The 20,462-nt window shown below is 41.0% G+C and overlaps 2 protein-coding genes across 4 annotated transcripts in view; both read left to right on the top strand.

Moving 5' to 3' along the window:
• Window positions 1-919: 919 nt before the first annotated feature.
• Window positions 920-20,462, top strand: part of LOC102950224 (olfactory receptor 6M1-like) — a 30,105-nt gene continuing 10,562 nt past the window's right edge. The window contains exons 1-3 of one of the 2 annotated variants that reach the window (XM_042959184.1): window positions 920-992; window positions 12,156-12,250; window positions 12,686-12,735. The gene's annotated coding sequence lies outside the window, so the exon portion shown is untranslated. Of the gene's footprint in view, window positions 993-12,155; window positions 12,251-12,685; window positions 12,736-16,660; window positions 16,724-20,462 lie in introns of those variants that run through there. The other variant, XM_042959185.1, reaches the window with a different exon arrangement.
• Window positions 954-17,542, top strand: LOC102950520 (olfactory receptor 8D4). Of its 2 annotated transcripts, XM_042959186.1 has the most exons (3): window positions 954-992; window positions 12,686-12,735; window positions 16,592-17,542. In XM_042959186.1, exon 3 carries the CDS (start codon window positions 16,607-16,609, stop codon window positions 17,540-17,542), a length of 936 nt encoding a protein of 311 aa, XP_042815120.1. In that variant the 5' UTR covers window positions 954-992; window positions 12,686-12,735; window positions 16,592-16,606. The 2 variants fall into 2 exon arrangements, with proteins under 2 accessions (XP_042815120.1, XP_007074136.2); XM_007074074.2 differs by lacking the exons at window positions 954-992; window positions 12,686-12,735 and adding an exon at window positions 15,271-15,343.

The raw sequence follows: 20,462 nt of genomic DNA, 5'->3' as shown, positions 1-20,462 counted from the left end.
CCCCTCCCAAAACCCCTCCAGCAACCCTCAGTTTGTTCTCTGTATTTGAGACTCTTATGGTTTGCCTCTATCTCCATTTTCATCTTGTTTTTCCTTCCCTTCCCCTGTGTTCATCTGTTGTGTTTCTTAAATTCCACATATAAGTGAAATCGTAGGATATTTGTCTTTTATTTTCATTTTTTAGAGTTTATTTATTTATTTTGAGAGAGAGCGTGCAAACAGGGTACAGACCAAGAGAGAGGGAGAGAAAGAATCCCAAGTAGGCTCCACGATGCCAGAGCAGAGCCCAATTCAGGGCTCAAACCCACAAAATGTGAGATCATGCATGACCTAAGCCAAAAATAAGACCCAGACACGTAACTGACTGAGCCACCCAGGTATCCCGAAAACATTATTTTTAATATATTCACTACTTTAGGCTGTTACCTTATTCCCCCTCCCCTTTTTTTTTGCTTTTATCCCCTTGAATTTCTTAAGATAGCTTAAAATTCTTTTTTAATATGCCAGGATTTAAGGTTATTTTTTTTCTCTCTGCACTGCTGTCTATGTCTTAGGAATTTTTTCTACATTTTTTAAAATAGACGTTTTAAGAGTATTTTAGAGTCACATCAAAATTGAGCACAGACAATTCTCTGCCCCCACACATGCACAGCCTCATCCATTATCAATATCCCCCACCAGAGTGGTACATTTGTTAACAATTAATAAACCCTCATTGATACAACGTTTTAACCCCCAGTCTATAGTTTACATTAGGGTTCACTGATGGTTATGTTTGACATTTTCATATGACTTTTTCTCCATCAGACCTCTTCTCAGGATTGCTTGCTCAGAAGGAGATTCTTCCCTTCTAATGGGGAGCGCTAACATCTATCATCCATGTTCCTCGAAGAGGATTGATTGCTAATGAAGAAACCCAGCATCACAAGGCAATATGCTTCACCATTGGTGTAATAAGTTGCAATAGGGGCATATTACATCCTGTAATATTGGTAAGTATTACCAAACTTAAAGCACTCATATAAAAGTGTATCCATTGATCGACCCCAGGTCCACTGGAATCTATGGAACGTACTCTAGACCTGAAACCAGGCTTCTCAGAATTGGTGAGGAGAAAAGAGGAAGCAAAGATTTGCAAAATTGAGTATATAATCCACTTCATGTGACAGAGACCTAGTTTCAGAATTTTGCCTCATTTGATATGGTCTTTCCTTTGGCCTATGTAGAGCCCTTTCAGTTTCTGCTTCGCGGGATCTAAGTACTCAAACCTGAGTGTTAAGGCTTTTTTTTCACCATCTTTGTAATAAATTTCACTTTCTATTAGACTGCTATATTGTTATTTCCTTCTGACAAGACCACAGTAGGATTCTGCTCCTGCATTTGTGGACTATGTGGTAAGGAGGTGCCCTTCATGACCTCCAGAAGTATTCACTAGATTGTTCCAGTAAAGAGCTTTAGTTTCACCAGAGAGCCTTAGTTGTATTTATGTCAAAGGGAAAGCCTATAGTTGGGTAAAAGAATACATTTGAAATACACATCTCTGACATAGGGCTGGTATCCAGAATATATAGGAACTGCTATAAATAAATAAGAGAGAAAAATTTTCTAGTAGAAAAATGTGCAAAACACATGAACCAGACACATCACAAGAGAATATCCAAATGGTAAATAAAAACATATTGTAAAGGTTCTCTGCCTCATTTGTCATCAAGAAATTGAAGAAAGTACAGAAATGTTGAGCAGTGTCATAGGAAACAGTCTCAAAATGAAGAATTATGGAACAAAGATGATTTATTACTACCTATAATACTTAAGCAATTTCCAAATGCTCAGAGCAGTTTTAGGGCCTTTGAGAATAGAATATCCTCTAAGATATAGCTATGAATAGTTATGAAGAATGTAAAACATTTCCATGCATATCCAAGAGGAATCTCTTTAACAATCTGTGTGAATCGATGTAAAGGGTGCTATCAAGCAGGAAAAAAAAAAAAAAAAACAACCCTGCACTCTAGTCCCCATTCTGCCACTAACTGGCCTTTTGGTTAGTGGGCAAGTGATTTCCTTCTTTTGAACTTTAAGTTTAAATGAGGTGATTTTATTTAACCTTGCTCACTGTCTCAAGCAATAACTTTAATATGTGGGGTATTAAACCTCTGTGTGGGTATTAAATCTCTGTAGAAAAGGGAAATGAGATGTCTTTGTTTTCATTCAGTGTTTGGAATTTGCGTAGCTGAAATCCGACTGAAGAGTAGGTCAAGTACCTTTTTTCTCGCTATGACTGGACAATGTCTTTGTGGTTTTGGTATTGGAAAAGGAATCTAATTATTCATTCAATCATTCACTTTCAGGTTGCATTTTTTTTTTAATTTTTAATTTTAGAGAAAGAGCCTGCAAGTGGGAGAGAGGGATTAAGGAAGAGAGGGAGAATCTTAAGCAATCTCCACGCTCAGCACAGAGCCTCCTACAGGGCTCCATCCCACAACCTGAGCCAAAATCATGGCCTGATCATGACCTGAACCGAAATCAGAGTTGGATGCTCAACCGACTGAGCCACCCAGGCACCCCAAGTCTCATTTTTTGATAGGAACAAACCTTTCAACACATACATAACAATAAATGTCTCCTTTCTGTACTTCTGCTTCACCCTATGCATACTTCTGGAATTATTTGTTACAAAATGTTAAAATATTTTGTAGGCATGTGTATTTTCATAGACCATATGCTCTTAGAAGGCATATTTTTTGGTTTATAATTGTATCCTCAGTGTCTGAAATAGTGCCTGTCACCCCTTATACAACATTTGTTGGGGAGATGAATTTCCACCGCCCTGACATTGACCACACACCCTAGCATCCACCTTTCCCCACCCCAAAATGCAGTAGGAGGGGACATGTGAATAAGGGAAGCAGTACCTCAAGGATCTGACCTATGGTGTTAGAAAAGTGTTGGAAAAGGAGGGCTTAGCGATTTATGTTCCTCATCTCTACCCCCAGGTATAGGATTTCTATGTATATAGTCACCAGAGTATTTCATGTTTTACCTGTGAGATGTTTTCTCCCTCAGTTATTAGTACACATGCTTTCTTTATTTCATCCATTTTGTCTTCTGTCCTCCATTCCAATCCCTGTACTGTGATTTTTTTTGCCCCATCATTTGGTTCTCTTGAGGGTTAAAGAACTCCGGGCTTTCTTTCCCAGGTTGTTGCTGCAGAGGAAATGTAGAAGAGGCCGCAAGGGTGATATAATTTTCTCTCACCACGGACTTGTATTGCAATGAAGTTTCATTCCCTTCTACCTCTCTAACAGCAAGAGCGAAAGAGAGAGATCTTGAAAAGGCAGAAGCTTTTAGTCTCTGATGACTTAGAAACTGACAAAGTTAGAAAATATCTGTTTAAAAAAAGGCAAAGAGAGATCTAACTGATGAGAAACAAAGCATTTTTGCATCATTATTAAAAAGAAAAGAGGGGCGCCTGGGTGGCTCAGTCGGTTGAGCGTCCGACTTCGGCTCAGGTCACGATCTCGCGGTGGGTGAGTTCGAGCCCCACGTCAGGCTCTGGGCTGATGGCTCAGAGCCTGGAGACTGCTTCCGATTCTGTGTCTCCCTCTCTCTCTGCCCCTCCCCTGTTCATGCTCTGTCTCTCTCTGTCTCAAAAATAAATAAACATTAAAAAAAAATTTTTTTTTAGAAAAAAAGAAAAGAAAAGAAAAGTGACGCCTGGGTGGCTCTGTCAGATAAGCATCCGACTTCAGCTCAGATCATGATCTCACAGTTTGTGAGTTCAAGCCCCCATCAGTGTCTGGGCTGACAGCCCCGGAGCCTGGAGCCTGCTTCGGATTCTGTGTCTCCCTCTCTCTCTGCTCCTCTTTCGCTCATGCTCTGTCTCTCAAAAATAAATAAATGTTAAAAAAAAAATTTTTTTTTAAGAAAAGAAAAAAATCAAAATCAAAAAAGAAGAAAGGAGAACAACACGTGACAGAATATTTAGGAAAAAAGTCATAAATCCTACTATCCTACACCAACAGCTAATTTCCTTTTGCTTGTTACCCTCCAGTATCTGGTTATGTGACACATGTTCATGGTTCTACATGGTTGCAACCAAAGGTACTATATGCAGCTAATAGCATGGGCAGTTAGAAACTCTAAAATAACTTCAATGAGCACACAAAAGTCCATTGGGTTGATATACAAAAGTATAACATTCTCCTGAAATAGTTTGCTTTTTTTTTTTTTTTTTTTTTTTGTAAAAGTTGGTTTTCATGAATTGTACAGGCACCTGTCCAGAAAAATGGGTGGAATCAGAGGAGTCAGGTGGTCACATCAGTGACTCCCTCACTGTGTCTTCCCTGCTCCCCTTCTTCCTCCCCAAGTACTCCATAGATACATTAGTATAATCTCTTTATATTTTTTAATTTTTTTTAATGTTTATTATTTTTGAGACAGAGAGAGACAGAGAGCAAGCAGGGGAGGGGCAGAGAGGGAGGGAGACACAGAATCGAAAGCCGGCTCCAGGCTCTGAGCTGCCAGCACAGAGCCCGACGCGGGGCTCAAACTCACAGACTGCAAGATTATGACCTGAAATGAAGTTGGCCACTTAACCGACTGAGCCACTCAGGCACCCCAAATCTCTTTATATCTTATAAAACACTTCTGCGTGTATTTCTTATTTGACCTTCAAAAAACATTAACGTTCAGTTAGAACACGTTGGAATTATATCTATCTTATCAATGAGAAACTTTACTTAGAAAGAGGAGATAATTCGCCCAAAGGCCACACAATAGCTAGTAAATAGCAGGAAAGGATCTCAAAATATCTTCAAAATGAGAAACCCATGTGTGTTCTCTCTTTCTCTCTCTCTGAATATCCACTCCATGCACACATTTAGCCATTTACTAGGATCTGAAAAAGAACTGTAGACCACAAATCATGAATCATGTCACTCCTAAGACAGATAACCATGGAAAGTCCAGTTATAAACATTGGAATCCACTGAGGACTGTGTACATACGTACGAATGTTCTCTCGCCTGAAAGTATCGTGGAAAGTAGAAACTGTAATACTGTAGCATCCCCAATTACAAGATTCCCTTGTACACAATTGAATATAGTCCCATCTGGGGCAATTAAAACTTTTCCTAAATGAAACAAACTACAGAGACCATAAAGGAAAATGGAATAACTATTCACCTAAATCAGTGTCTCCATCACTTATTCGCTTGATTAGGTACCTCCATGATCTCAACAATTATTTCAAGAATGAGGGCGTTGTGAGGCTCTGTCTCCAAGGGCTGGGAATTAACAGGCAATTCATTAACTGTACTGTTCTGGGACTCTCGCCTGGATAAAGTGTTTTCCTTCACTTTAAAGGGAAAGGTGGAGGGGCACCTGGGTGGCTCAGTCGGTTGAGCGTCCGACTTCGGCTCAGGTCATGATCTCGCGGTCCGTGAGTTCAAGCCCCGTGTCGGGCTCTGTGCTGACTGCTCAGAGCCTGGAACCTGTTTCGGATTCTGTGTCTCCCTCTCTCTCTGCCCCTCCCCCGTTCATGCTTTGTCTCTCTCTGTCTCAAAAATAAATAAGCATTAAAAAAACTTAAAAATAAATAAAAAAATAAAAAAATAAAGGGAAAGGTGGCTACCTCCCTGTGCTCCCCCAGAAATACTCCAGTTTGGGATTAAGAGACCATCCGCTAACAGACCTCACAATCTGAGACCTGGCTTGTCTGATTCCTGCCCGAGGAACATGTATTCGAGGCAAGACTGTATCATAGGAACATGTATTCAAGGCAAGACTGTATCATATTCCCTGTGCTGAAACAGCTATTCCTGACATTTCCTGAAGAGAAAGACATAAAGAATCAACATGAAACCTGGGGCACGTACATAAAACCGGCATTTCCCCTTCCACCTGTTGGCCTCAGTGACGGTGGTTAACTGTGGTGTTTATGGGCAGATAGTGTCTAACACAGCATGTGTTTGTGGTCTGTGTCTAAACCTCCATCCAGATGATTTCTCCTGTCACTTGGCTGCCCTGTTCTCTTCTTCATCGGGATGCCTTCCTGAGGTTGGGCCTGGGCTTGCAGAAAGGATTCCCTGAAGGACAAAACTGAGTGACGACATTTTGCTACACCCAGGATTTCTTGATTCAGTACCTCTCTGGAATGCTTACGGAAGTTGAAGATTGTTTTTTCCAACCCCAGATTTATGGAATCAGAACTTTGCGGGTGGGTGGGGGGGACCAACTTTTTCCAGATGTGCTGAAAGATTTTTCAGCACACTAACATTTAAGAATCTCTTGCAGTCATAGCACTGACCACCTGGGAATGTTGTGGTGCTTGGTCTTTGGATGTGTTCCTTATTCTCTAGGCCCCTTTCCACAGTGCCCAGGGTCTTTGAGATGGAGTCCAAGAATCCTGAAACAAGAGGGGCCTTACTTCCGGGGCTTCTTTTCATGAATCACCTGAATACCTATGCGGATTATGAGTCTGGTGCATTTTTTGGAGAGGTCAGTGAGAAAAAGATTAGCAGATACTTCTCTAGCCAAGTTCACCGGCTCTATTATTGGGGAAAATATTTGCTCCAAATCGGTTTGCTTTTCAGATTTGGTGATGTGGGCTAAATCCCCTAGGAGACACTAAACGTCCTCTTTCTCTCTCCAAATATAAGCAGCCATCTTCTTGCTCACTCTCCTCTTGGGGCGGCAGGGCATGGGCTCTGGTCTGAGGCTTTGTGGATTCGCTTCTTTGAGGATCTGCCACTTGCCCGCTGTGTGGCCTTGAGTAGATTTTGCAATCACTCCGAGCTTGGGTAATCTCAAGGGTAAAATGGAGTCCCATGTTTAGCTCATTGAGTAGTTATTGCTAGCAACTGGGATAATGTTTTCCAAATGTCTGGATCAGTACTCAACAAATATCAAGTCCTTTCCCCTTATCTTCCGTGTGTGTGTGTGTGTGTGTGTGTGTGTGTGTGTGTGTACATGGTGTGTCTGTGGGCAGTGGGCAGTACAGACACATCTGGACATATCAGATGATATAATGGGGGCCACCTTCAAGTTTCCATTTACATCAAGGCCAAGAATTCTTGAAGAATTTAAATGAAGACAAAGCAGGAACTTGATCTGATGAGTTTGAACTAGTAAAATAAACAATATCCACCCTCAGAGAGGTATAGAATCTGAGAACAGTACGGAGCTGTCACTGAGATTTGACTATGCACCTTCTCTCTTTGCCTTTTCGTGGTATTGGAGGGAACAAAAAACAAAAATCTAACTTTAGTGGAAGTCTCTGTAAGCTGTGGCTGCACCATTAGCATTTCTTGGATCAACACCTAGCAAAATACAACACGTAGGCCAAATGTAAAAACGTGTCTCCACTTACGACCCTCAGTGGTGGACCTCTACTCTGTTAGAGCTAGAATGGCTAGCAACGTCTGGTGGAGGCTGCCCCACACTCTTGGGTAGACTCTCCCGAAGGGGGTGTTTCTAGTACTGATGGCAGTGACAATGACGCTGTGTGTGGATCCTACGGTTTGGCCCAAACCTAAGTGCGCTAACTAAAAGCCTCGGAAGGCTCTGGGTCTTAAAGGGGTTAAAAAGCAGAACAACAAACAAACAAAACCATACAACAACAAAAGCAAAGACAAAAACAAAAACACAAAACCACCTCTAGCATCCTGGCCTTATACCAGTTCACCTGACTTTATAATTTTCTCGTTTCTCTGCCTAGTGACAGCATCCTGAATCTTTGTGTTTGAGTGTAGACGAGTAAGACAAGGAAGAAGAGAACTTCATCCAAACCATTCTCTATCTTTCTATTTCTATCTCTGCGTGACTTCTTGATCTCCATGTTCAATTTCATTATAGAAACTTCCCCAGATGAGGCATGGGAGAGTAACTGGGTGTAAAGTCAGATCAATGTTCTATAATTTTATCTCCAAAGTAGTATCTAAGTTGGTTTTCATATTAGTTATTTCACTTGATCCAACATCTCAAATCCTATACCCTTTGCCTAAGAATTAAAGAGAATGCCCTCTTAGGCAACATATACCCTAGCATTTTTTCAGTTGATTCTACCATGCCAGTGGTGGAAAATAAATCACGTAATTATGTGCGTGGGAATGAAGATCAATGACTTACGGGGGTCATCAGAGAAAGGGTTTGATCTATCAAGAATGATTACTCTAAGTCAAACAACACATTAACAGTTATATATAGGGTCTCCGCTCACCTTCGATTCAATAGTAACAAAGTAGAACACAGAATAACATTGCACATTGGAAGGAACTCTGGCTATAACTATTAAGACATTGCTTTTGTTGACTCAACTTTGACTTATCCATATTACAATGAAGCATACCAGATAATCTGAACATTTCTCTTAGCCTTTGGATCATATTGCATTTTACAATCAGACAACCCCACATATTTACATAACAAATTACAAATTGCTTTTTCAAAATATGATTTCTTATTTAAGTAATCTCTACACCCAATGCGGGGCTGGAAGTTACAACCCTGAGATCAGGAGTCACAGGCTCTAGTGACTGAGCCAGCCAAGCACCCCACAAATAGCTTTTTGTTCCGAAATAAACTACTTTCATGGCAAGGCAGTCACACACACACACACACACACACACACACACACACACACACACACACCATAATAGGGCGATCTGAGATTTATTTTACTAAACATTATTCACAATATGTATGATTCATGGGCTGTCAGTGGGTATCTTTACTACACTTAAAGTGTTGTGTTTAAAATACACTTCCAGTAGACCCCTATGAAATAATATTGCTAGAACAAGTATAAATAAAATAGATAATATTTGATTTTAAGAATAAGGAAGAATATTGTGTAATAAGTATCTGCTTTTCTAATACCATAAAATTTATCATTCATGACTGATTTCTTTTGGTTAAGAGTTGATCTCATACCAAATTTTGAGTATACGATATGATATTCTGAACTAGAGGCACCAACCTGTGTATTAGATCCCCAAAACTTACTCATCTTAAAAATGAAAGCTTTTTAAAATTGTGAGTATGTGAGGTTTTGGATGCATTAATTAGCTTGATTGTGGAAACCATTCACAATGTGTGTGTGCATGGGTGTATATCAAATCATAACATTATACAACTTAAATATATGCCATTTTTATTTGCCAACTATATCTCAATAAAGCTGGATGAAAAAGTTGATCTCATTTGGCAATTTTTCTGGTAAATGGAAATCCTCCCCTCTAAGTTGGCCTATTTTCAGGTTTCTCAGATCATGATTTTCTAGATAGGAGAAAACAAAGTTTTTTTTAACTTTATTCATTTGTTTTGACACAGAGAGAGAGAGAGAATAAGCGTGTGAGATTCGAAGAGAGACAGAGAGCTAGCAGCGAGAGCCGAACCAAGAGTCAGATGCTTAACCTACTGAGCTACCCAGGCACCCAAAAACAAAGTATATTGATTGAATTAGATGCCTGGTGGGGATAAGATGGTGAAAAGAGCAAATTCAACTATATTCCAGGCATTGTGTTAGGTTCTAGGAACACAGTGATGAATGAGAAATTATCCCTCTTTCAACAAGTTCCCAAACGGTAAGGAGGCCTGCGTACATGTGCATACGTGTGATGGAAGAAGGTGCCAAAGTGGTGGTCAGCACAGAAGAAAGATAGTTGGGGGGAGTGGGGGTGCTTGGGTGGCACAGTGAGTTAAATGTGTGGCTTTTGGTTTTGGCTTGGGTCATGATCTCATGGTTTGTGGGTTCAAGCCCCGCATCAGGCTCCGTGCTGACAGCGCAGAGCCTGCCTGGGATTCTCTCTCTCCCTCTCTCTCTGCTCCTCCCCTGCTCTCTCTCTCTCTCTCTCTCTTTCTCAAATAAATAAATAAATAAATAAACAAAACAAACACACTTCAAAAAAAATTTAAAAACAAGAAAAATAGGGGTGCCTGGGTGGCTCAGTCGGTTAAGCGGCCGACTTCGGCTCAGGTCATGATCTCGCGGTCGTGAGTTCGAGCCCCGCGTCGGGCTCTGTGCTGACAGCTCAGAGCCTGGAGCCTGTTTCCGATTCTGTGTCTCCCTCTCTCTCTCTGCCCCTCCCCCGTTCATGCTCTGTCTCTCTCTGTCTCAAAAATAAATAAACATTAAAAAAAATAAAATAAAATAAATAAAATAAAGTAAAAACAAGAAAAATAGCTGGGGAAATATGACTGGTACCAAAAGCGCTTTTACCTAAGAACAGAAATTGTTTCACAGCAAGTACTAGGTTTGATCCACCTTTTTGCCACTTCCAAAAATTTAGCATATGTCTTACTGTAGCAGATACTAATTAACTGTGAAGTCATTGAAAACAAATAATGTCATAATTTCTGCCACAGTTGGACCTGAGTCCAGTAGTTTGTTCTGAAAGTTTGGAGTTCTCAAGTGCATTTGTCAGTTAAGGGCGCCACTAGGGGCTCGTCCGGAGGTCACCAAGCACATGGTGCTCACCGTCCCGGAAAGCCACTGCTAGGGACTGCCTGGCTGGCCCCAGAGCCATCCCTGACATGAGTTGCCCATAATCAAAAAGAGGAAGCATTGACTCTGCTGCCTTTATCCCCAGGTTCTTTCCATACTCCTTCCACTTTCTGCTTCTTAGACTTTTTCTGCTCAGGACCTTTCTACTCCTTGAATATCCTTTTGTATTCACTCAGTTTGAGCAAATTGTCCCCACTTCTGAAGGCTCAGTGTAAAATCTACCCTCCCAGCCATGCCTGGGTGGCTCAGTCAGTTGAGTGTCTGACTTCAGTTCAGGTCACGATCTCATGGTTCATGGGCTCGAGCCCCACATCAAGCTCTGTGCTGACAGCTCAGAGCCTGGAGCCTGCTTCAGATTCTGTGTCTCCCTCTCTTTCTGCCCCTTCTCCACTCATGTTCTCTCTTTCTGTCTCTCAAAAATGAATAAACATTTTTTAAAAGTTTAATCTACCCTTCCATAAAGATTATCTTTATCACTATAGACAGTAGTGCTCTGCTACTCTCTGAGCTCAAACACTACCCACTGCTTAGTACACGGAGGACTGTATACGATCCTTCCTGCATACAATCATTTGTCAGGCTAGTCGTGTGTTGAACAATATACTCTGCCTCACTAGATTGCAAAGTTCTGAAGGGATTCATGTTAAATCCTCTTTCAGTATGCCTAATCTATGATAGAGGGTTTAAGTATGCTTAATAAACAAATCAAAAAGATTTCATCATGTGATGAACACCAGGTGTTGTATGGAAATGTTGAATAATGTACAGCTGAAACAAATATTACACTGTATGTGAATTAATGGGAATTTAAATAAAAATTTAAATTTATTTTAACTTAGAAAAATTTTTTAATGTTTTTGTTTATTTTCAAGAGACAGAGAGAGAGACAGGGACAAAGACAGAGCATGAGTGGAGGAGGGGCAGAGAGAGAGGGAGACACAGAATTCGAAGCAGGCTCCAGTCTCTGAGCTGTCAGCACAGAGCCCCACGCGGGGCTCAAACTCATTAACTGCTAGATCATGACCTGAGCCAAAGTCAGACACTTAACCGACTGAGCCACCCAGGTGCCCCTAAAATTTTTAATTAAAAAAAATAAAAAGGCTTCATCATTTGTCATTTAAAAATGTACAACTAGGGGCGCCTAGGTGGCTCAGTTGGTTAAGCAGCCAACTTGATTTCAGCTCAGGTCATGATCCCACAGTTCATGAGTTCAAGCCCCACATCAAGCTCTGCACTGATAGTGTGGAACCTGCTTGGGATTCTCTCTCTCTCCCTCTCTCTTTGCCCCTCCCCAACTCATTCTCTCTCTCTCTCTCTCTCTCTCTCTCTCTCTCTCACTTTTTCCCTCAAAATAAATAAACTTTAAAATATATACATAAAACTAGAAATCTACTTCTATAGTTTAAAAGAATTTCTATGAGAAAATTATACACTTTTTTTAAATCCATTCCGTTTCTTTAGCATTGTGTCCTAAATAATTCCTAATGTTGGGTTATATTAATTGCATGACTCTAGAAACATGACCACATTAAATCGGCTAAGTTTACTTATGTAAAAAGAGGATGATAGGGACAGTTCTTACAAATATACAAATACGGTAAACCCCAGGAGATAAGAAACTCTTGAGAATTACTGATCTTTATTTTTCCAGACATACAATACGTAAACTGAGACTAGAAGTCACAGATTCATTTAAATCTGCTCTTCATTTTCGCTGTGGTCTTGTAGACACCTAAGGATGAAAAGGTATAATTAACCCGACTTTATTCCTAACGTAAAAAGGATAGGAAGAGGAAGAGGCACTCAGCAAGCATGTCCCGAGGAGGAAAGGGAGTTTCACACTCACAATGCTCATATTGGAGAAGTATTGCAACAGATTCGAACATCAACTCCTGATTATCCACCGGAGCTCTGGAGGTTCCAACATTTGCAGTCCACTGAACCACAGCAGTAGCTGTCAGAGGCCGTGGACACTCATCTTGGACACAGCTGTGTGTTACCCCCTCATCCAAAAAGGGGCAAATAGAGTCGAATCTGTGAATAAAGCTGTGAGATCACAACACCTAAAGTAGGAATTTTACAAATACATTTATATAGACCTTGCAATGCACAGAATGTGTTTATACTTATTGTCTTGTTTAATTGGCACGAAAAGATTAAAGTATTTATTGTCTTTTACAGGTTAAAACATGAACCTCTGAGAGAATTTACGAGGAGTCCAATATTATATAGTAAGTCTTAGAGCCGTGGTTGAGCTAAATCTTATGACTCATAGTTCAGTGCTCTTTTTGCACCTCTGTGCTGATGGTTTCCTTCTTGAGCCTGGGGTGGCTCAGTCAGTTAAGCATCCAACTCTTGATTTCGGCTCAGGTCGTGATCTCACTGTTGGTGAGTTCGAGCCCCACGTCGCGCTCCACACTGATGGTGCAGAGCCCGCTTGGTCTTCTCTTTCTCCCTCTATCTCTACCTCTTCCCCACTCATGCTCTCTGTCTTTCAAAACAATTTTTTTTAAAAAGGTGGGGGTCACGGGGATTTGACAATTAGGTCAGATTTAAAAATATATATATTCTGGACCTGTGCTGTCCAATATCGTAGCCACCGGCCATATGCAGCCACTAAGCGTTTAAAATGTGGCTAATTTGATTTGAGAAGTGCTGTAGGTATAAAATCCATTAACAACTTTAAAGATCTGCACCAAAAACACAAAACCATGAAATAGTTCATTAGGATTTTTATATCTTAACATGTTGAAATGAGAAAATTTTGGATGTATCAAGTTAAGTAAACTGAAGTATTACAATTGACTTCAGCTGCTTGTTTTTACTTTTGGAAAAAAATGGACTTCTAAAATTTTAAATTACCCATATGCCTGCATATTTTTCTACTCGGCAATGCTAATCTGGACTCCACCTTTGTAAAATAGTTTCAATTGTCATAGTTTTAACAGTACTGTGTGGTGCTTTAAAATGTTTAAAAACACCTTTTACATGAGCAGATTACTTTCGAGTTCCTGAAATTATGTGAGAATCTGAATCAGGTCTGGGTCAGTGTAAACAGATCACTTTGGAAAGTGTTCCAAAACAACACAAAAAGTTTTAACCCCGGAATGGTGGAACTTACTGTTTAGTAGATGGTTAAATAAAGTATTTTTCTGCAATGTGCTAGCTCACATTGCTAACATTGTTAACAATGCTAACGTGTAACATTGCTAGCATTGTTCTGTGTGGATTAAGGTATCATTTTATAACATGTCTTCCCTGCAAACACAAAAGCGTAATACAATTTGTCATAATAAGCTATTGGACATGCACATTTCACTGCCATGAAGTCTCTGAGTCTGCATACAGATGGCAAAATACTGAAATGTAAAATACAGTTTTTTATCCTTCATCCAAGAAAGCTGTTCTTAAGAAGCTGTTCTCAGGGGCGCCTGGGTGGCTCAGTCAGTTGAGCATCTGGCTTCAGCTCAGGTCATGACTCTCATGGTTTTTGGGTTCAGGCCCTGCGTTGGGCTCTCTGCTATCAGCCCAGAGCCCACCTCAGATACCCTCCCCTCCTCCCCTGCCCCTCCCCCACCAAATGAATAAATAAGCAAGCAAAAAAGACTAAAGAAACCTCTTCATTAAAAAAACAAAAAACTGTTCTTCAAAGCTGGGCTTTTCATGATGGCGTGATGCTTTCTGGCACAGCAAAAAAGCAGAAAAAAGAGATACAGAGGAAGAAACAACAAAGAAAGGTGATTTCAGCTCCGGGAGAGAATAACCTCCAACAGTGCTTCTCACACGTTAATGTGCACACCGATCCTGTGGGGAACCTTGCTAAAATCTAGATCCTGATGCAGTCGGTATGGTTGAGGTTTTGAGATGGTGCCTTTCTTACAAATTTCCAAATGATGCTGGTGCTGGGTTTGTTGACTCTGCAACGAGTAGCTAGGACCTAAATCACTGAAATGGGTGAAGGGTAGGAAAGACACGGGAGAGAGAATCCTCACCTGAATAAAGGGCAGATGGGTTCAGGGCCCCCGAACAGAGCAACGAACAGGAACAGGATGGAGGACAAGTTACTTCGATAGAGGCCAGTAGGAGGTAGGGGAAGTGTGGGAGAATTAGACATGTGGCCAGACCGGTTGGTGTGTTTGCGATGCTCAGGAAGGTCTGAAGGCACACATGGGAAGAGATTAAAAGCCAAAACTGAGCAAATGTGTCTTCTTGAGCATTCTTTGACATTTCTCTCTGTGTTGTCTCTGAGACTAGACTACACCTGTGCCTGCTGATTGGTAAGAGCTAAAGGGGAAGGAAGACTCCGGGGTATTTCAACATCAGACTAAGAGCAATTGGACAATCTCTTTTGCCCATGGTTCTCCTATTTGCATCCCTCATGATGGGAGAAGAAGAGGGGCGCCTGGGTGTCTCCGTTGGTTAAGTGTTTGACTTCGCTCAGGTCATGATCTCACAGTTCGAGCCCCGCACCGGGCTCTCTGCTGTCAGCACAGAGCCTGCTTCGGATCCTCTGTCTGCCTCTATCTCTGCCCCCTCCTCTGCTCACTCTCGCTGTCCTTCAAGCTTAAGTAAAAACCTTTAAAAAAATAATTAAATTAATTTAGAAAGATGGGAGAAGGACAGCTGCAAAAGTCATGTGTTCTGCAGAATTTGGAAACCTCAGAAAACAGCTATCCAGTGTTATGAAGCTTCTTTGTTTTTAGTTAGTTTGGGAAATCAGAAGGAGGCACCTGCATCCCCGGGAAGGCCAGTGGCCACGGGAGCTGTGCCTTGTCCTCATGTGTCCTCGGATTGAAAGTAAGACGGCGTGAAGAACTTCTTGAAGAGCCAAGCAGAAAGGTAGGTGCTGGGCCAAGCAGGTTCAGAAAATGCTAAACCAGATGTCTGAGCAGAGTTATGTATAAACTGTAAACATGAGAGAGTCTAGATAGGGCTTTATGACAGCCCAACACTAAAGAAAAATGGTCAGTTTTTCAGAGATGAGGCCTTGGCTGGCCCCAGAGCAGGCAGCGTCAGACCATGTGCCATCCCGTCCCCTCATGGAAAAAGTGTGAGTGGAAGATAGCATGCACTACCTGGGAACTTCCAGTGGAAGGACCACTATCTGGTTGTTGGCATTGCCAGAAGCATCAGCACCAGCCGTAGGGCATTAAATCATGCTCAGGGGGCCTTGATGAGAAAGGTGGGCTTAGCCCACAGGATGGCCAGAGAGTCAAGGCAAAAACCGTTTGGGAAGTCTGCTGTTCTGCCATCATTCCGCTTTACTGAAGTATATGAAGAATGAACTTCCTACCTGAAAATTAGCTTGGGACCAGATTAAAAATGGAACACACATGCAAATGAAACCAGTTTCTTAAAAGGTTCTGAGCCAAAATAGGTTTTCGGAGTCTAAAATAGGTTTTGTTAAACAGTGGGTGGGGGACTCTATCATCAGATAAGTTTGGAAAGTACTGTATGTTACAGAGCTCACTAGGAGATTCTGAAAATCCCTCAGTTAAGAAACCTCTTCAACTTTCTGTAGCTCTGTGTGTCTGAAATCATGGGCTGCTTATTTCATGTAAGACCTATGAATAGCTCCTGAGAATTCTGTTGAACATCCTTGGAAACCTTGACATGGAAACTATAGTTGACCGAACAATGGACATCTTCTCTGTGGGAAATCCTAGGGGCAGGCCAGTCCTAGGCAAATGTGTCATTCACAAAAGTATTTTCTCAGTCCACGGCCCTTTTTTTACGAACACCTTTGGCTGATTTGCTTTAGAAAGCCTCTCCTATGTCTTTTGTCTTCTCTCTGACTCTAGAGTTAAAGGCTTTATACTTGGCTAAAAGAATTTGAGACACTGGAGAGATTGCTAAAGTTTATTTATAGCATAGTTAAATAGATGCTTACTTACTATGTTATCGGAGTGCTGGCTTTGGGCAGGTGGGTGGGGTGGGGGTGTCAAAGTCCCTGAACATCAATGAAGGTACAAGCTCGGTGTCAAGGGGATAAGATAACCTTTGTTGCATGTTTCCATACTAGAAACACCTGGGCTACAGGGAATCAGAGGCAAGCTGGGATTTCTTGTCTTCCTCTCATTTCCACAGATTTCTCAGGAGAGAATGGGCACAAGAAATCATTCCACAGTGACTGAGTTTCTTCTTTTGGGACTAACTGACCAACCAGAGCTTCAGCTGCCTCTTTTCTGCCTCTTTTTAGGGATTTATACAGTCACAGTGGTAGGAAATCTCGGCATGATCTCAATAATTAGATTGAGTTCCCAACTTCATACCCCTATGTACCATTTCCTCAGTAGTCTGTCTTTGGTAGATTTGTGCTATTCTTCTGTTATTACTCCCAAGTTGCTGGCAGAGCTTTTATGCAGGGATACAGCTATCTCCTATTCTGGATGCATGACTCAGCTATTTTTTTTCTGTATGTTTGTCATTTCTGAGTGCTACATGTTAGCTGCAATGGCCTATGACCGCTATGTCGCCATCTGCAGCCCCCTGCTCTACAATGTCATCATGTCCCCTCGAGTCTGTTCTCTGCTGGTGGCTTCTGGCTTCTCAGTAGGATCTACCGATGCTATGATTCATGGCGGTTGTATACTAAGGCTGAATTTCTGTGGCTCGAACATCATTAAACATTATTTCTGTGACATCATCCCACTTATTAAACTCTCTTGTTCAAGCACTTACATTGATGAGCTTTTGATTTTTGTCATCGGTGGATTTAACATGATAGCCACCAGCCTGACAATCATCATTTCTTATGTCTTTATTCTCTCCAGCATCCTCCGCATGCGCTCGACAGAGGGCAGGTCCAAAGCCTTCAGCACCTGCAGTTCCCACTTGACAGCTGTTCTTACATTTTATGGGACTCTCATGTCCATGTATCTCAAACCTGCTTCCCGCAGCTCACTCATCCAGGAGAAAGTATCCTCAGTATTTTACACCACCGTGATTCCCATGTTGAATCCCCTGATATATAGTCTGAGGAACAAGGAAGTGAAAGATGCACTGATAAAACTCTTAAAAAGAAAAATACCTTTATAAAGAATGTGCTCTTTAGTAAGGCTTATTTATGTATTTATAATCATAGTATGCGTGTGTTTGCATGTATACCCTGACTCTTTAAAAGTAATATGAAGTGGGGCCGCCTGGGTGGCTCAGTCGGTTGAGCATCCGACTTCAGCTCAGGTCACGATCTCGCGGTCCGCGAGTTCGAGCCCCGCGTTGGGCTCTGGGCGGATGGCTCAGAGCCTGGAGCCTGCTTCCGATTCTGTGTCTCCCTCTCTCTCTGCCCCTCCCCCGTTCATGCTGTGTCTCTCTCTGGCTCAAAAATAAATAAAAACGTTAAAAAAAAATTAAAAAAAAAAAAGTAATATGAAGTGAAGTGAAAATATATACCTAATATTATAAATTAGTATATACATATATATATATATATATATATATATATATTTAGTATGTTGATAATATTTAAAATGTAATTAATATAGGGGCGCCTGGGTGGCTTAGTCAGTTCAGCGTCTGACTCTTGATTTTGGCTCAGGTCATTATCTCATGGTTGGTGAGTTTGATCCCCACATTGTGCCCTGTGCTAATAGTGTGGAACTTGCTTGGGACTCTATCTCTTTCTTTCTGACCCTCAACTGGGCTCTCTCTCTCTCTCTCAAAAGTAAATAAATAAACATTTAAACTAATATCTGTTTATTAAAATTTGTACTCTCCTGAGAATATCTCTTCATTTCAATCCATGATGTATAAAGCAGATATAATTTTATGGAGGAAGAGTCAATAAATTCAAGTAGCAGAGAAGACATTAACCACAACACAATAAAGCTGAAATTAGTAGGTGCTGTTTGAGCACAACAAGTCTTATATTTGGACATTTAAAAACAACCAAACTCCTTGGAATAATTCCTGAGTCAAAAGAAAACAAAACTCTAATAAATGAGAAGCTTCTACACTCTGTGATAAAATCATTGAGATCAGAGTAAATTTCCTGCCATAAACAACTAGAAAAACAAAATACTTTTAAAAACTGTTTTGTTAGAGTTTACATAGTGTGTCTTTTTCAATTCTTTCACCTTTAACATGTCTGTGCTCTTACATTTAAGGTCTTTATATGGTTGGGATTTGCACCTAGTCTGGTGATGTAGCTCTTTTAATTTGAAATTTTAACACATTTACGTGTAGTATACACTGACATATTTGTGTACATATTTTCCATCTCATTGTTTTTTCTACTTAATCAACCAGTTTTATTTGTTTTTCTTTCATTGACTGCTTTCTTTTGGATTGAGAAAGTTTTTTAATTATTCTATTTTTCTGTTAATTTTTAGTCATACATGGGATTTTTAGCGGTTACACCAGAAATTAAAAATACATCTTCAAATTATTAAAATTGTGTACAAATGACTCTTTTATTAGTTCCCCAATTGTGTTAGAAATTTAGGATCCTGAACTCCATTGTACTTTATTATCATGAATTTTTATTATAAATATATTTTAAACTTCATAAAATCATTGTATTTTTTTGTAAAGTCAAGATTAATTCTTATTATCCATGTATTTACCTTCTATGTTATTCTTAGTTTCTTTCTTTATAATTTCTCCTTGGGATTATTTTTTTTCCACTTTAATAACTACCTTTAGTATTTTGTGTGTGTGCAAATGTGTTGATAATGGTCACTCTTGGGTGTCCATTTTTTTTACCTAAAAGTTACTTTATTTTGTGTGTTTTTAATTTTTTTAAATGTTTATTTATTCTTGAGAGAGACAGACAGAGCATGGGTGGGGAAGGGGCAGAGAGAGAGGAGACACAGAATATGAAACAGGCTCCAGGCTCTGAACTGTCAGCATAGAGCCTGACGCAGGGCTCAAACTCAGGAACGGTGAGATCGTGACCTACGCCAAAGTCGGAGGCTTGACCCATTGAGCCACCCAGGCACCCCTGTTTTTACAGCAAATAGTCTGCGCCCAGGAAGAGACAAGCAACACGCACTTGAGGAATCAGAAAACTGTTTATTTAGCACTGGTGCCAGCCCAATGGAGTCACCTCCAAAGGCTGAGCCCAGAACCCTGGTGTTGGCCTTCTTTTATGCCTGGTTAGCTTCCAGGTAATTGGAAATAGTCTATTGGCTGCACAGGGTGGGGGTGGAGGGGCACTATCAGTTGTGCTATGTGGGCAATTGGCTAATGCAAGAGGCAAGCAAGATTACAGAAGCCAAAAGCATGCAAGGGGAGTATCCAGCCTCAGATATCTGGCTGGCCTCCTTCATCTGCTCTTACTGGCTTACCTTCTCATTCCCCACTCTTGATTCTCAAGCTGCTATAGCAGCCTTAGAGAAAATCAGTTTGTAGGGGCTGGAGAACCCCTTGCTATCACAAGAGGAGGAGCAAAGACCATTCTGGCTTTTTCCTGCTGGACAAGGATGTCAAAGGGAGGGGCATGACATCTAGGGTTTTTCACCATCCAAAGGAGAGTAGTGATAGCTAGAATGGGCCAGCTGGAGCATCACCTGGAGTTTTATAGCTTCTAGGCAAGAGGAAACAAGGCTGTCTAGCATATTAAGAATACAAAGACCAAACAGTAGGGTTTTGAAAAGCATTAGGAGAGGACCAGCTAAAGGGAGGAGCCAGGATGCCCAATTCCATATGTTGCTCCAAGAGTTCCATGAGTCTGCTAATTCTTGCCTCCGTTTGATGATCCGTTCCTTTAGTTGTTGGGCCATATCTCTAACTATCCCTGATTGGTTAACATAGAAGCGGCATTCCTCATTTAGGAAGAGACATATTCCCCCCTCTTCTCAGCAGTTAACAGGTCTAACCCTCTTCTATTTCATAACAGTATGCTGCTAAAGTGTCCACCTGGTCTTATAGGGTTACCAGGGAGTTTGCCATGGCTGATTTAAGGGCCCGGTTCATATGTTCCACTTTACCAGACAGCTTCCTGGCCAACGCCCCCAAA

The sequence above is a fragment of the Panthera tigris genome, chromosome D1, assembly GCF_018350195.1.
Source record: "Panthera tigris isolate Pti1 chromosome D1, P.tigris_Pti1_mat1.1, whole genome shotgun sequence".
In the NCBI taxonomy this organism is placed as follows: domain Eukaryota; kingdom Metazoa; phylum Chordata; class Mammalia; order Carnivora; family Felidae; genus Panthera; species Panthera tigris.
This window is presented reverse-complemented; position numbering and strand designations above follow the sequence as displayed.